The 16,317-nt window shown below is 43.1% G+C and overlaps 1 protein-coding gene across 4 annotated transcripts in view; it reads right to left on the bottom strand.

Annotated features, from left to right (window-relative positions):
• The window catches only part of LOC143036416 (putative ATP-dependent RNA helicase vasa-like), a 388,960-nt gene that overhangs the window by 39,665 nt on the left and 332,978 nt on the right, over positions 1–16,317 (bottom strand). For all 4 annotated transcript variants that reach the window (XM_076203755.1, XM_076203753.1, XM_076203752.1 and 1 more), the window contains exon 11: positions 2,562–2,724. In XM_076203755.1, coding sequence (XP_076059870.1) covers positions 2,562–2,724 — 163 coding nt within the window. The remainder of the gene's footprint in view (positions 1–2,561; positions 2,725–16,317) is intronic.

Raw genomic sequence — 16,317 nt, forward strand, 5'->3', positions numbered from 1 at the left:
TAATATCAAGAGAGACATATTTTAAATGTAAGATTCTATGACTTTTAGGGGCAGTATTTGATTGATTGATTTTACCGAAGTCCTTTTTCAAGCCGGAGTCATCAACTGGGGTTTTTATTTTTGCTGAGTCAATAGCATCAACATTAGGATTGGTAATATTAGGAGAGGGATCGGGGGGTTTAGGAGGAGGATCAGGTAGTGGTGGGGGTTTAGAATAGTCAGTTTGAACAGACGCCATGATCGTGTATATCTATGAGGCCACACCATATATTAAGAAAGAAAGATTAATGCATGGAAGAAGATACTGCAGTTGCCTGGTGCCTCAAGCAATAAAAGAAAAGTCTCTGCAGAGTCGGGAGGTTCCAGAAACGACTATTTACACATGCAGGGCCTCGGAGGTGAGTTAGAGACTTTGTCAACCCGGGGTTTGTCCTCTTTTGTTTTGTCCCATTTAGGATGGGTCCGGCGTAGTCACTCTGCATGTGTACTGGATAGGGAGAAAGGAAGTCGGTAGCCTAGTACCTGCCTCGCAAACATGCATTCCCCAGTCGGTGAGCTTTCGGCCCTCGCAGGGAGTAGTGACCTCGCGGTATACATCCCCACTTGACTGGGTTCAGACATGTAGCTTGGGAGGCACCAAGATACCAGAACCTTCCTTAACAAGTATTAGAGAAAGATGGTGAAAAAGGAGAGTAGGGTAGCAAATATGAAGGATAGGGATAGGGGAGTTCACAAAGGAAAAGGGTGAGGGACCCCCTATCTATTCACTACCCCCCCCCCCAAAAAAAAAAAAAAAAAAATATATATATATATATATATATATATATACCTGTATATATAAAATAAAAATAAAAAAATCTTTTAGCTCAGTTTTCGTCTGGTAGCTCGGGGCTGACTTCTCCAGGCTGGCACAGCTCAGCCCGTCCTTACTACACGGAAGCCCCCCCACTACATCAAAGAACTGGGCCTCGGGGGTGTTTCTATACTTAGAATAGTGACCAATCCTATATGCATCATCGACGTCTTTCCATGCATCTTGGGCTCCATCCTGAATTTCTTTTAGGATTGCTATTACCGTCTCTTTTTCTTTTCTTTTTTCTCTCAAGTACCTTGCCAGACCATGTTTTTCTTTTAGTCCATATACCACAATACATTTTTCCTATCCACTGTGTCTCTGACCCAATTTGCTTTTTCATTAATTACTTGGATAATTGTGTCTCTTGCGTTTTCCTGCATTGTTATTAGACTCTTTCTTTGAAAACAATTTCTTTATGTTCAATGTTTTCCTTCCATTTCTTAACTTTTGGATACTTTCCTCACCTAAGTTATCTTCCGATTTTTTCAGTCATTTCTTATATTTGTTGTTTACCTTTTTTTCAAGTTTTCACTATTGGTAGTATCATTAATTCTCTTCTTATTATCACTCTTCAGCTCTCTTGTATAATTTTTCATTTCCTTAATCTCGTTTCTTAGATCCAAGTTAGTTTTCCTCAGGTTGGAAATTTCAATGTTTGCTTCCACTAAGCAATCCATTAGGCCAACGATTTCGTTCCTTAAGTCCATAATTTAATTCTCCCACCATATCCTATTTTTGCTCATTTCCCTCTCTAAGATTCAACTTAAACTCCTCCTTTCTTACTTACTGAATCCAAAAATAGCATAATTTTGATATTTCCTTGTGGTCGCTGAAGTCTCATAAAGTTTGTTTACACTGGGGTTCAGCATGGCGTCACTAGACGGCTCCGATTCGAAGTTGCAGTTCGAGTCAGACTTTTCATTGTTTTCGTTCATTTTTTTTTTTTTTTTTAAATACATCTTAATACATTTAACTAGCACTGCAGAGATATCATTTCGGACACCCATGATTTCTACCCTCCCATACAATACAAACCAGGTTTCCTTTTTTGTTGTTTATCCTCTTCTTTGAGGCCCAGCGACGGTGTTGTCAGTTCCGTGGTCGGTGTGTGTGGTATTACAGATGAGGAAACTTTTAAGATATATGAGAAAACTTTTAAGAGCAGTCACGAGTTTTCATGAGAGTAGTAAAGCTTGTGTTAGAATTAGAAACGGAGAGTGAGTGGTTGAGGTAAAGTTGGGACTTCATACGAGATGTGTTGTGTTGCCTTGGTTGTTCAATTTATATATGGATGGGGGTAGTGCAAGGGGTAAATGCAAGGGTAATGGGCTGGGGACTGAAGTTGGTTAAAGAAAATGAAGAAAAGTGGGTGATAAGCCAGTTATTGTTTCTTAACAACACTCTACTTGTAACAGGATCAGAGGAGGGACCAAGGAAAGTAGTGACGGAGTTTGGGAAGGTGTGCCAAAGAAGGAAGTTGAAGATAAACGTGAGTAAAAGTAAGGCGAGATGTACAAGGGGAGACAATGGTAGCAAATTGGAAGTGAGTATTATGGAAGAGAAACTGGAAGTAGATAGCTTCTAATCTAAATTAATCTCAGAAACAATGAACTCTATCTAGGTTCTGCAAGGTATGAACAAGTATCAAGTGAAAATTAGGTTATTTATAAACATAAATCCCTATAAAACCAAAGCTTCTACTTACAATCATTTTTCAAAATGTTTTTCAGCTGTTCAACCAGTGTTTCTCTCTTTTCACCCTGGGGTGTAAGAATGATTTTTTGTTTCACATCAATATTAGCCGCACCAACCACTCCAACTACAATATATATGTGGTCCTTCAGAAATTCTGCTGCCAAGTTCTGAACCTGCAAATTTTATGATAAGCATTAGTCCTAAAATATAAGATGTGAGGATATATCTAGAATGACTTACAAGTGAGAAAAAATGACAGGGTGGAACTACAAGTGGTACTGAAGGAGGAGAAAGGCACACACAAGTCTGAGAGAATACAAAGGGCAGCAACCAAACTGGTCCCCATCCTGGCAGACAAACCATGAGGAAAGACTAAAGGCACTGGGCCTACCATCTTTGAAAGATCAAAGAGAATTATGAGACATGGTTATAGTATTCAGGTTAATGAAGGGGATAGAATACACTGAAAGATGAGATCTCTTGATAAACAATGAGAAGGAATTGGGTCAGGAGAACATACATATACAATTTAACATCTTATCTTGGCTCCTGGATGAAGGGTCATCCCTACATCTCGCCCACTGCCCTGGCTCAGAAGCAGTGATGCAAGATATAGCACATCCACGACAAGACTTTATTAAATCGGCAACCAATGTTCCATCTAATTTTTTGTTGCGAGTGTTCGCAGAAATTTGCTTGTGTGCAAACTTTGCCTTCTCTGAAAAGTATATGTGCACCCATGGCACCAAAAATGTTTTTGCAATGGAAGTGCTAGAGTTAGATGATGGGGAGGGGGGAAATATATATATATATATATATATATATATATATATATATATATACAGTCGAACCTCGAAAGCCCGGACTAATTGGGGGGAAGGATGGTCTGGTCATGCCAAAAATCCGGTCATCGAAAATATCTCCCTAACACCCATAGATTTTCGTAGCGGTATACGTACATGTAATGTATGATATGGCATAGAAACACATAAGAATAATACTCTAACACTGTAATAATACTATAATACTAATAATTCTGTAATAATAACTGTAATACAGGCATGTAAATGTACTGTATATACAATGTACTGCACTGTATTTTTTATTACGTGCACTGTAAATATCAGAAGGTATGCACGCGGGAGTGGCGGCGGCCAGGGTTGCCGCGTTTTCTACACTGCCGTGTAGAATGGGAGTGTTGCCATACCAGGGCATACATTTTTCTCGGGGGTGTGCAGACTTTCATAGCAAGATATACTTGTCAAACTTTGACAAAATGTTGGTTCTAGTTTTTTATTCTTGAATGTATATAAGGCCCCCATGCCCTAACATGTTCAGTAGGATATAAAAACTATTTTTCTATATTATTATCGCTAAAAGAAAGCTGAAACTTTAGCGTAGAATTTTTTTCTACAAGGTAAAAACGTATCTTTTGAGGTATAATATTTTATAAATAACACAATTAAGTCATATTTTGATGTACCATTTATTATTTGATAACTAGTTCTATGATTTTTAACAAAAGTTTGAGTTTTTGAATTTTTTAACAGCCCGCTGATATCTAGAAAAAAAATTCCTCATGTAATTGTGCAGTTGCCACATGCCACTATTTTACTATGTTTTGGTACAAAATTCTACGAAACGGCAGCCCTGGTGGCGGCTTGACTGGGCCGGGTTTGAGTACACGTGTACGGCTGTCGCTGCCACCTACCGGACAAATAGGGAACTTTGCTTGAAAAGTGCGCCCTTTGTTCATTTCGACCGGTCATATGAGGGTCCGGGTATTCGGGGGTCTGGGCTTTCGAGGTTCTACTGTATATATATTGGTTTGATGATTGTCAACTTACCACATATACATATATATATATATAATTTTAGAGAATATAAGTGGATGCTTGGGTACAACTTCTCTATTGAATGGATTATTTTAAAATCTTGTGTGCACATTTTTTCTTTGTGTTCTATTTACCTAGTTTACCTACTTGTATTATACGGGAAGGGACCTGTGGTGTGAGCGTGAGTGTGTATGGCGCGGATGGGGACGGACGGTTGGCACCCCCTCCCCCTCTTTCTGGGGTGGGGGGGGAGAAGGGGTCAAAGGGCACGAGCGCTGGTATCCCCCTTCCCACCCGAATGCGGGGGGGTGGCCTCACGTTGGCTTGGGTGGCACAGTGCCGAACAAGGACCGCGCGTGGGTGGTGGTGAATGCGAGTGTGAGTGGAGTGTACAGTACCCGGAAAGGGGGATATGATAAGCTAGCATTAATGGTTAGGAGGTAGGGAATTAGGCTAGAGAAGTTTAGAGTGTGCCGCAAAGGAATGTAAGGGCCCACCCAGGAGCGACCGAAACCGAAGAACCGACGTCATCGACGCACAAGTAAGTACTTTTGAATCAGAAGCTATCTAGGCACTGCAAAAATGACTACGCCCGCAAGTGGAAACGGGCCGTCAATGTCCGCACCTGAGAGTGAAAAAGAACCGTTCAAGGTGAATAATGTCACCTTAAGGCCGTTTGACGGGACAGGAGATGTCTCCGTGTGGCTAACAAAGGCAGCCTTGGTCGCGCGGCTAACGGGAGTGAGGGATGTGGCGAGTTACATCGCGCTAAATTTAGAGGGCGCGGCTTTATCCGTCTACATGGAGATGGCAACCGAAGATCAAAAGGAAGTGGAAAAGGTGAAGGAGAGGTTACAGGGAGTTTTTGGCGAGAGTCCCTTTGAAGCGTACTGCAAACTACGGCGAATGCGGTGGACGGGAGAACAGGTTGACGTGTTCGCAAATGACATTAGGCGATTGGCAGGCCTGATTAATCTCGAAGGCAACTCCCTGGAGATGGTAGTGAGGATGGCTTTCGTGAATGGGTTTCCGGATTACATATCGACTGGGCTGCAGGCAATGGAAAATGCAGCAAAGGCAGACATGAGCGAACTTATAGCCCGCGCCAGGCTCCTGACTAAGGCTAAGGATGAAGGGCCGATGGTGGCTGTGGCCAACGAACAGACACAAAGGAGAGTGCCCTCGGCAGGAGAAGGCGCGCGGGCGAGAGCGGCCACGGACCGAGAAGGGAGAACGGGCGAGCTCGGGGGTGACTACAACAGATGGCGCGGGCTGTCGAGGGTCCGTTGTTACGAGTGCCGGAGACTGGGTCACCTGGCAAGGGAATGTCAGGAGGTAGAGCTTATCTGTTACTCGTGCAATCAGCCAGGGCACATGGCCCGAAATTGCAGTCAGGGAAACGGGACATCGGCGGCCACTATGCGAGGGGCCGCCGAGGAAATGTAAGGACACCGTTCAGTCGTATGCCGATCGTGCATATTTGGGTGAGAGGGAGACGCGCGAGGGCGCTGATAGACTCGGGCTGTTCAACCACGATCGTGAGGACCGATATAGTTCAAGAGTTCAGACGGGGAGATGTGGCCCTGACGACAGTCGACGGGAGAGAGACGATATGCGATGGCGACCAGGAAATTGAAATGTTAGTGGAGGGTATCCCGATACGACTAAGAGTGCTCGTCATTAGAACGATTCTGGAGGGAATTGACGTGGTGCTGGGAATGGACGGAATTACCCAGCTTGGAGAAGTCACGTTCATCGGTGGATTCGTACGGATTGGAATGAGGCAGGACTCGGAAGAGAGGATGAAGAACCGACCGAGGCCGGGTGAGGACGTAGGAATGGCAATGGGAGCCGCGGAGGGCGGTGCTGGCCCGAAGCTCGACCCTGAGGAGAGGGCGACGCCGTGCACGATTGAGGATGAGGACTTCCGGGCGGAATTTGACGGCCGGAAGTGGGAAGTAGAGTGGTATCCGAAGGAAAGCTCGCCCGTCTTGAAGAACAAAGTCGACTGCTACACACAGACCCTCAGAGAGGGGGTGAGGGAGGACTTTGACCTCGAAGTGGAGCGATGGATCGAGGAAGGAATCTTGAGTCCCTGGGAGGAACCGGTGGAGGGCGGAATCCTGCCCTTGATGGCGGTACTGCAGCCAACCAAGAGAAAGGTACGACCGGTGCTGGACTTCCGAGAGCTGAACCAGTTCGTGAAGTGTCATACTGGCGACGATTTTGTAGATGTATGTAGTGAGACCCTACGCAGGTGGCGCCGAAGGAGGGGGGCGTCCGCCGTTGTAGACTTGCGGGCGGCTTACTTGCAAATTCACGTGACTAAGAAGTTATGGAAGTACCAGCTAGTAAAATACGAAGGGAGAATTTACTGCTTGACCAGACTTGGTTTTGGGCTCAGCTCGGCCCCGAGGATCATGACGAGAATCCTGAAGACGGTACTGGGGAAGACTGAAGCGATGAAGAAGGGCACTGACTCGTACCTAGACGACATACTGGTGGACGATGGCATAGTATCGACGTCGAACGTGGTGGAACATCTGGCTCGATACGGATTGACAGCTAAGGAACCGGAGCCGTTGGAGGGAGGAGCGGTGTTGGGACTGCGACTGGAAAGGAACGCGGCAGGAACGCTGATGTTCAAGCGAGGGAACGAGATCCCAAAGGTGACGGACGAAATGTGTAAACGAGAACTTTTCTCCCTTTGCGGCAAATTAGTGGGCCACTACCCGATCGCCGGATGGCTTCGTACGGCATGTAGCTACATTAAGAGGAGGGCGGGATCGAAAGATTGGGGAGAGAAGGTTGATGAGGACACGCTAACCATGATGCGCGACGTTGTCCAGAGGACGATGCACGATGATCCTGTGAGAGGACAGTGGAACGCGCCCCAGCAGAGCCATGGCGTAGTATGGTGCGACGCGAGTAGTATCGCAACCGGCGCCGTCTTGGAGATAGGGAACGTGATAGTCGAATATGGAGCGTGGCAGCGGAAGAAGGACGACTACCACCATATTAACGTGTCAGAGTTGGACGCGGTCATAAAAGGAACAAATTTGGCGCTGAAATGGGGGCTGCGTGAGATCGAGATCAGGACGGACTCAGCCACGGTAGCGGGGTGGATGAACTCGGTGCTGACGGCTGAAAAGAGAGTACGCACGAAAGGAGCTGCAGAGATCCTGGTGAAGCGCCGCCTCGGGATCCTGAGAGAGTTAATCGACGAGTTTGACATGAAGATAAGGGTGAGGAAGGTATCCTCGGAGGCGAACAAAGCGGACGCGCTTACCAGAGTAAAGAGGAGCTGGCTGAAGGCGAAGGAAGAACGGGAAGAGAAGCTCGAGATGTGCGCCGCTGGGTCCTTTCGTGCGAAAGAGTAGCACGAAACGCATCATCTAGGGGTCGATAGGTCATTGTTCCTGGCAAGGAAGGTTAACCCGAACATATCAAGGGAAGAGGTGCGGCATGCGGTGAGGGCGTGTGCCCGCTGTCAGTCCATAAACCCAGCCCCCAGACCGCATTCAGCGGGGGGAGCTCTGCGTGGAAGAGAACTGGGGGCGGCTGGCAATTGACGTAACCCACTATCAAGGCACCAGATACTTATCGATGGTCGACTGCGGCCCAGGGCGGTTCGGCATTTGGCGAGAACTGAAGGCGGAGACTGGAGAAGAGATTGCGCGGGTGATGGACGAGGTATTTTTGGAGCGGGGCCCAGTGGATGAAGTCCTGATGGACAACGGCACGGCGTTTCGGTCGGAGGCACTGAAAGGTACATTGGACAAGTGGAACACAAGACGCTTCTTCCGGGCAGCGTACCGGAAAGCGGAAATGGGATAGTAGAACGACACCATCGTACAATTAAGGCCATAGCTGAGAGGGCGCGAATACCGCCGACGGATGCAGTTTTCTGGTATAATATCTCCCCCAGGTCAGGCCAAGACGACCGCTCGGTTCCGCAAAAGGCTGTGTTCAAATATGATTGGCGCCATCAGCTGCAGGGACCGAAACTGCCGGCCAACGCCGAAGAAGGCCCCGCCTCAGTGCCCCGCCTTGGTCTCACCCAGTGCAGGTATGGGTGAGACCAAAGGACAGGAAGTGCACGTCACAGTGGACGAGAGGGACAGTGACGGAGGTGAACTCCCGGAACAATGTTTCTGTTGAGGGAGTGCCGCGACATATCTTGGATATACGGCGGGTAGTGAGTGAAGGAGAAGATGAGGAGGAAGGCCACGGGGCGACAACAGAAGAGGATGGGGTGTCTCAGAGACCCCAGCGCGAAAGACGCCCGCCAAGGTGGCTACAGGACTACGATGTAGAGGAAGGAGAAGACGAGGAGTAGGGTGATCTCTAGATCAAGGGGGGGGGGGGTGTGTGTGGTATGAGCGTGAGTGTGTATGGCGCGGATGGGGACGGACGGTTGGCATCCCCTCCCCCTCTTTCTAGGGGGGGGGGGAAGGGGTCAAAGGGCACGAGCGCTGGTATCCCCCTTCCCACCCGAATGCGGGGGGGTGGCCTCACGTTGGCTTGGGTGGCACAGTGCCGAACAAGGACCGCGCGTGGGTGGTGGTGAATGCGAGTGTGAGTGGAGTGTACAGTACCCGGAAAGGGGGATATGATAAGCTAGCATTAATGGTTAGGAGGTAGGGAATTAGGCTAGAGAAGTTTAGAGTGTGCCGCAAAGGAATGTAAGGGCCCACCCAGGAGCGACCGAAACCGAAGAACCGACGTCATCGACGCACAAGTAAGTACTTTTGAATCACAGGACCCATGCTCAGAGTGAACCACCTTTGTATCTTTCGGCATCAAGTTTATTCTTAAAGTATTGTATAGTTTTAGCACACACAGTTGCTTCATCCAATTTGTTCCAAATATCTACCACTCTGTGTGGGAAACTATTCTTTTTCAGATATCTTCTATAATTACCCTTTGTCAGTTTCTTTTCGTGTCCTCTTGTTTTTCTCTTATCCCACTTTAAAAATCATCTGTCAAGGACTTCCATCCCTTTCATAACTCTGTAACTGGTAAGTAGATCTCCTTACTCTTCTTTGTTCCAGGGTTGGTAGCTCCAGTTTAGACAATCTTTGTTCATATGTCAATTTAGAGAAAGTTGGTGCCAACTTTGTTGTTGCTCTTTGAATTCTTTCTGAATTCTTCCCATAATGTTGCAGCATACTCCAATTATGGTCTTATTAGTGTAACTAATAATTTCTTTACCATTTCCTCATCCAAGTAGTAAATGCCACTTTCATTGATCTTAGTAATTTGAACGTTTCTCCAACTATTTGGGCGATATGCTTGTCTGGTGACATGTCTTTGCTGATAATTACTCCTAGGGCCCTTTCCAAGTAAACTTTTTTAACTTCCTTTGTACAAATTTTACATTGCCCTGATATTCCATTTTTACTTTTCCCAAACTCCATTATACTACATTTCTTGATGATTAAATTCACTTTCCAGACTTTATCCAGGTCTTTCTGTAATGATTCACAGTCTTCCTCTGTACTTTCTTTCGTAGTTCTGCATCTTCTGCAAAGAAGTTCATATAACATTCCACAATTTCATCCATGTTATTTATATATATGGCAAATATTATTGAAGCCAATAAAGAAACTTATGGGACTCCAGTTATCATTTCTTTCCCAGGTCAAGTTCTTGCCTCTAAGTACTACCCTCATTTTTCTCCCATTCAAGAAATCTTCCATCCAATTCAATAACTTTCCTTGTACACCAACCTACTACTTCAATTTTTCTTAGTAGCTTTTTGTTTGGTACTTTATCAAATGCTTTTTGTAGATCAAGGAAAGAACAATCTGCCCATCTGTCTCTTCCTTGCATTAATTCTATTAGCCTCGAGAAAAATAAAATATACTTAGTGGCACATGATCTTCCTTGTGTAAATCCAAATTGTTTTGGATTCGGTACATTATTTTCTTCCAGATGTTTAATCCATTTACTTTGATAACTTTTTAAATATTCATTTCTTAGTTTGATATATATTTACCATTTTTTTTTTTTTATGTTTTCCAAGCTGTCTCTTTTCTATCTTTGACCTAGCTACATTTTTTTTTCTTGTACCAGCACTTAATGTACATCCTTTCTTGCTTCTGCTTTGGTACATATTTATCTATTCCCTCATTATATATATATATTTTTTAATATGTTCCATTTCTCTTCCATCTTTTTTTCTTCATTTAAGAAGTTTTCCCAATTTACATTCTGAAAGAATTTTCAGTTTCTCAAAAGCCATTTTGTTCTACATTAGTCTTCCTTATCTATGTTTCTCATTTCTTCTCAAATAAATTGGTTCTTTTAGTTCAAACTCTATTAATGGTGTATATGGTCACTTTTCCTAATGTCTTGAATTCCATTTTAGCCACAATTTCAGGCTCAGTATTCAATGATCATATCCAGTAGTATATTACCTCAAAGGTCTCCTCCACCTTTCACCATCATTTCTCCCCAACTTGTTTCTTTAGAGTTAAAGTAAACCATAATTACTATGTTTCCTCCTTTCATTAATTCAATTAATGCATTAGTTGTGTCTTCCAACATTTTGGAATGATCACTCTGTCCAAGACTGTTTTTGGGGGCACAAATTACTACAGGATTTCTACTTTTCGTATCACTCTAAAATGTGTGCGGGCACACATGTACAGCTTAGGGGGAATGCTGTCAGCAAGCCCCCATTCTCCGTCCCATCGTGCAGAAAGAGAGACAGGGAGACCCTTCAGGCCGTGTCAAAATACTTTTCACACACTCCCTCACCCCCATCCCCTTTTCATGCATTACAGCATAATCTATACACAACCATACTCCATTCACCCCTATCTCTTTTCTTCTTCCATCCTTCCTGGGTTTTGTCGAATCATGATGCAGTTTTTCCCATAAGAATACAATGTAATTAGGGGGGATAGGGACCGACCTCCATCCCAGACCCCCCCAAAATATCACTATGACCTCTAAAAAACACAGACTAAATCAGTAATATTAAAGGCTTCATTTTTATCTAATTTTGTTTATCAAACACATTTATTAAGCTGCTGTACAGTACATTTTTGGTGGTGGATGTTGTGGCCTGCAAGTCCTCCCACAATGACAAGGCATGCTCCTGCACGAGCCCCATGTTGATCGGCATCTTGCATTGTGTCCTGTCCTCTATCCACTTGATCAACATGTTCTCCATCGTGTTGAGACGGGAGTCCCTTGAGCCAATGAGAACAAGGGAAGTTGTGGAAGATGCTGATGCAGCGACCTGGTGGTACTTGTCCCTGTTCTTCCAAATCGTTGACACTGTCGATCTCAGGACACCCATTTCCGCTGCAATGGCAGAATGAGCCATACCTGCCTCTCACTTTCTTACAAGCTCAAGCTTTTCTTTGAAAGGCAGGAAAGTGGGTTTCTTAGGGGTGGATTTGCGCGGCATGGTGGTGGAACAGCGGAGCATGGCTTGCCTCGACAATGGCTGGGGCAAGAGTGAGACAGAGTGGCGCATTGGGAGTGGCAGCAAATTTGACTGGGTGAGTGGCGCGTGAGATTTGAATGTCGAATTGTTGAGTCTGGCTGTTGAACCTTGAGGGTTGGGTATAAGTAAGCTACTGTCGAATTTGCTATAATTCGAATTGCGGTGACCCCCTGTACCCCATTCATCCATCCATCTCATCCATGGTCACCCCTTCATTTCCACTCATTCTACCTCTGCCTTCCACACCTCTTTTATTAGTCTTTCATCCCTTACTAGTTGTATTACACGGGAAGAGAGCTATGCTCGTGGTGACCTGTCTTTGTATCTTTCAGCATCAAGTTTTTTCTTAAGATTTTGAATGGTATTTGCACACACTGTTTATCTAAGTTACTCCAGATATCTAGTACTCTGTGTGGGAAGCTAATCTTTTTCCGATCTCTTCTCTAGTTATGCTTTTTGAGTTTCGTTTCATAACCTCTTGTTTTTCCATTGTCATTTTGTATTTAATCATTCCTATCAAGGATTTCCATTCCATTCATGATTCTAAATATAGTCAGTATATCACCTCTTTCTCTTCTCTGCTCCAGTGTTGGTAGTTCCAATTTGAATAATCTTTGTTCGTATGTTAATTTGGAAAGAGCTGGTGCCAACTTTGTCGTTGCTCTCTATATTCTTTCCAGTTTCCTTATATTCTTTTTAGTACTGTGTGTCCATAGTATTGCTGCATATTCCACTTTTGATCTAATCAATGTAACTTATTTTTTCAGTAATTTCTTTATCCAAATAGTCAAATGCCACTTTCATTGACCTTAATAGGTTGAAGGTTTCTCAAAATATTTTGTTTATATGTTTATCCAGTGTCATGTCTTTTCTGGTTATTACTCCAAGGACCCTTTCCAAGTACACTTTTTTATTTTTTCACCAATTTTATAATTTTTTGAAATTCTGTTTTTACTTATTCCAAACTCCCTTATGCTACACTTCTTGATATTGAAGTTCACTTCCCACTTTCGAGTCCATTTCCAGATTTTGTCCAGTTCTGATTGTAATGAATCAGAGTCCTCTTCTGTTATTTTCTTCACAATTTTTGAGTCATCTATTAAGAAATTCATATAACATTCAACTCCTTCATTCATGTCATTTATGTATATGGCAAACATGATTGGAGCCAGCACCGACTTTGTGGAACACCACTTATCATTTCCCATTTCGAGAATTTGTCTCTAATTACTAACATCATTTTTCTCCCAGTCAAGAAGTTTTCCATCCATTCTGATAATTTACCTGCAATGCCACCCGATTCTAATTTTATTACTAACCGCTTCCATACGGTAACACCTACGTAGGCGGCATGAGGAGCAAGTGGGTACTCGATGATGCCGACGTCGGCATCTTGATTATATTTATTGTAGTTGTACCTACGTAATTTCCATTCTCTCTAAACTGGCTTCATCAATTTTCTATGGTTATCAAAATACAGTATAAACTCTTTTAACCGGCACAAGTGGGACCAAAGACGTGCCGGAAAGGGGAAATCCCGGTTACGAGAAGGAATATTAAAAAAATACATTAATTGCCTTTATTCATCGAGTACTTAAAATAAAATTCATTCAATGGTTTCACTTTTGTTGTTTATCTATTTACCAGTATATTCATATTTATTTATCTTTATTTATTTTCATGAAATCACGTATGTCTCTGTTTAGAATGTTTGTCTCTCTGCATTAAAAATTAATTTTGAAGACAGTGAAGAGACATCACATCGTGAGTCCGCACGTCGGGCAGCTAATGCTGCCAGACGTGCGATGTGCCCCGGAGTGAAGAGGTTAATTTCTTGTGTGGTACTTTGTCAAATGCCTTTTGTAGGTCCATGTAGGCACAGTCTGCCCATCCATCCCTCTCTTGTATTACATCTATTATTCTTCAGTAGAAGCAAATTAGGTTTGTTGTACATGATCTTCCTCGTCTTTCCATGTGTCCAAACCATCCGAATATTCTTTCATTAACCCTATCTCCCAAATCCCTTTCTAGGCTAGTAACCCCTATCATACTACTCAGGCACCTCATCTCAAACACATTGAAACTCCTCCTCTCTTATGTTCAATGTTTCTGCCACATTCAAGGCTGTCGGCACTGTATGGGGGCAGAAAAATGCAATGAAGAACCTAAACTATTTTACAGATACGAGAATGGTAAACTAAAAAACAAACAATAGAAATATACAGAAGAACAAGAAATGGCAGAAATTATGAGCAATCACTTCAAATCGGTATTCACAAATGAGAACTCACCTGAGGGAATTGAGACAAATCTCTGAATGAAGGAAATAACTTTTACAAAAAAGGAAATCAGCGACCAAATAAAAAAAACACAATGTCAGAAAATCACATGCTCCAGATGGAATTCCAAATTGGATACTGAAAGAATAGTTAGAGGAATTAACAGATAAAATATACAATATAAGCAAATGCTCGCTCAAAGAAGGAAAGGTACCATAAGACTGGAAAATGCAAATATTGTACCAATATACAAAGAAGGAAACAAGGAAAATCCAACTAACTACAGACCAGTCTCCCTAGCAAGCACAGTGGCAGAAATATGTAAAAAAGAGATCATAAGTAGATGGGTTAAACATCCTGTAAGAAAAAACTATACTGAACCCAAATAAATTTGGATTTAGATAAGGAAGATCATGTACAACAAACCTGATCTGCTTCTATTCGAGGCTAATAAATATCATACAAGAGAGGGATGGATGGGCAGACTATACCTATCTAGACCTACAAAAAGCATTTGATAAGGTACCACACAAGAAATTATTAAGAAAAATGGAATCAATAGGTTGCATTGGAGGTAAATTATTAGAATGGATGGAGGACTTCCTGACTGGGGGAAAAATGAGGGTAGTAATTGGAGACAAATACTCAAAATGGAAAGAAATGATAAGTGGTGTCTCACAGGGGTTGGTGCTGGCTCCAATTCATGTTTGCCACATATATAAATGACATGGATGAAGGAGTTGAGTGTTATATGAATTTCTTCGCAGATAACGCAAAAATACTAAAAGTACGAACAGAGGACTGTGATTCATTACAATCAGATATGGACAAAATCTGGAAATGGACTCAAAAGTGTGAAATGATCTTCAATATCAAGAAATGTAGTATAATGGAGTTTGGAAGTAAAAACAGAATTTCAAAAAATTATAAAATGGTGAAGAAGAAATAAAAAAAGTGTACTCGGAATGAGACCTTGGAGTAATAATGAGCAAAGACATGACACTGGATAAACACACAAACAAAATATTCGGAGAAATCTTCAACCTCTTAAGGTCAATGGAAGTGGCATTGGACTATTTGGATGAAGAAATGATTAAAAAAAAAAATTATTATTTACATTAATTAGACCAAAACTGGAATACGCAGCGACACTATGGACACCCAGTACTAAAAGGAATATAAGGAAATTAGAAAGAATGCCGAGTATTTTAGGGATTTTCTAAATGTGAAGGAGGATAGGGAGGGAAATATAGTTGCAGTGGGAAGTGCTAGGAAAATAACCATGATGAGTGAGGAAAATGGAGAAGTAGGGAAGGATGAAGTGAAGGCACCCGTTAAGATGATGAGAGAAGGTAAGGCATCTGGTCTGGATGGATGCCATGCAGAATGTCTAAAAAAAAAAACAAAGGAGGTACAGTGATGGACTGGCTGGTGAGGTTATTTAATGTTTGCTGGAGAGAGGGTAGAGTGCCGAAAGACTGGAGGAGTGCCTGTATAGTTCTGCTTTACAAGGGAAAAGGGGACAAGTGTGGGTGTAGTAGTTTCAGAGGGATTAGCTTGTTAAGAGTAGTTGGGAAGGCTTATGGGAGGATCTTGATTGAGAGGATTAGGAGAGGAAAAGAAGGAGAGATTGGCGAGGAGCAGTGTGGATTTAGAATGGGTAGAGGTTGTGTAAATCAGATTTTTGTGGAAAGACATATATGTGAGAAAGCTATAGGCAAGAGGAAGGATGTTTTTTGGGCTTTTATGGATCTGAAAAAAGGCTAATGACAGGGTAGACAGAAAGGCACTGTGGGAGGTTTTGCAGATATATGGGATAGGAGGAAAGCTTCTAGTAGCTGTCAAGAGTTTTTACAATAGTAGAGCACGTGTCAGGATTAGAAATGGAGAGAGTGAGTGGTTCGAGGTAAAGGTGGGACTTCGTCAGGGATATGTTATGTCGCCCTGGTTGTTCAACTTATACATGGATAGGGTGATGCGAGAGGTAAATGCAAGGGTAGTGGGTCAGGGATTGGAGATGTTTAAAGAAAATGGAGAAAAGTGGGAGGTGAGTCAGCTGTTGTTTGCGGACGACACTGCGATTGTAGCAGGATCAGAGGAGGGATTGAGGAAGTTGGTGACAAGAGTTTGGGAGAATGCGTGAAAGAAGAAAGTTGAAGATAAATGTGGGTAAAAGTAAAGTGATGAGAT

The sequence above is a fragment of the Oratosquilla oratoria genome, chromosome 20, assembly GCF_046742065.1.
Source record: "Oratosquilla oratoria isolate Oo_2021 chromosome 20, ASM4674206v1, whole genome shotgun sequence".
Taxonomy (NCBI): Eukaryota; Metazoa; Arthropoda; class Malacostraca; order Stomatopoda; family Squillidae; genus Oratosquilla; species Oratosquilla oratoria.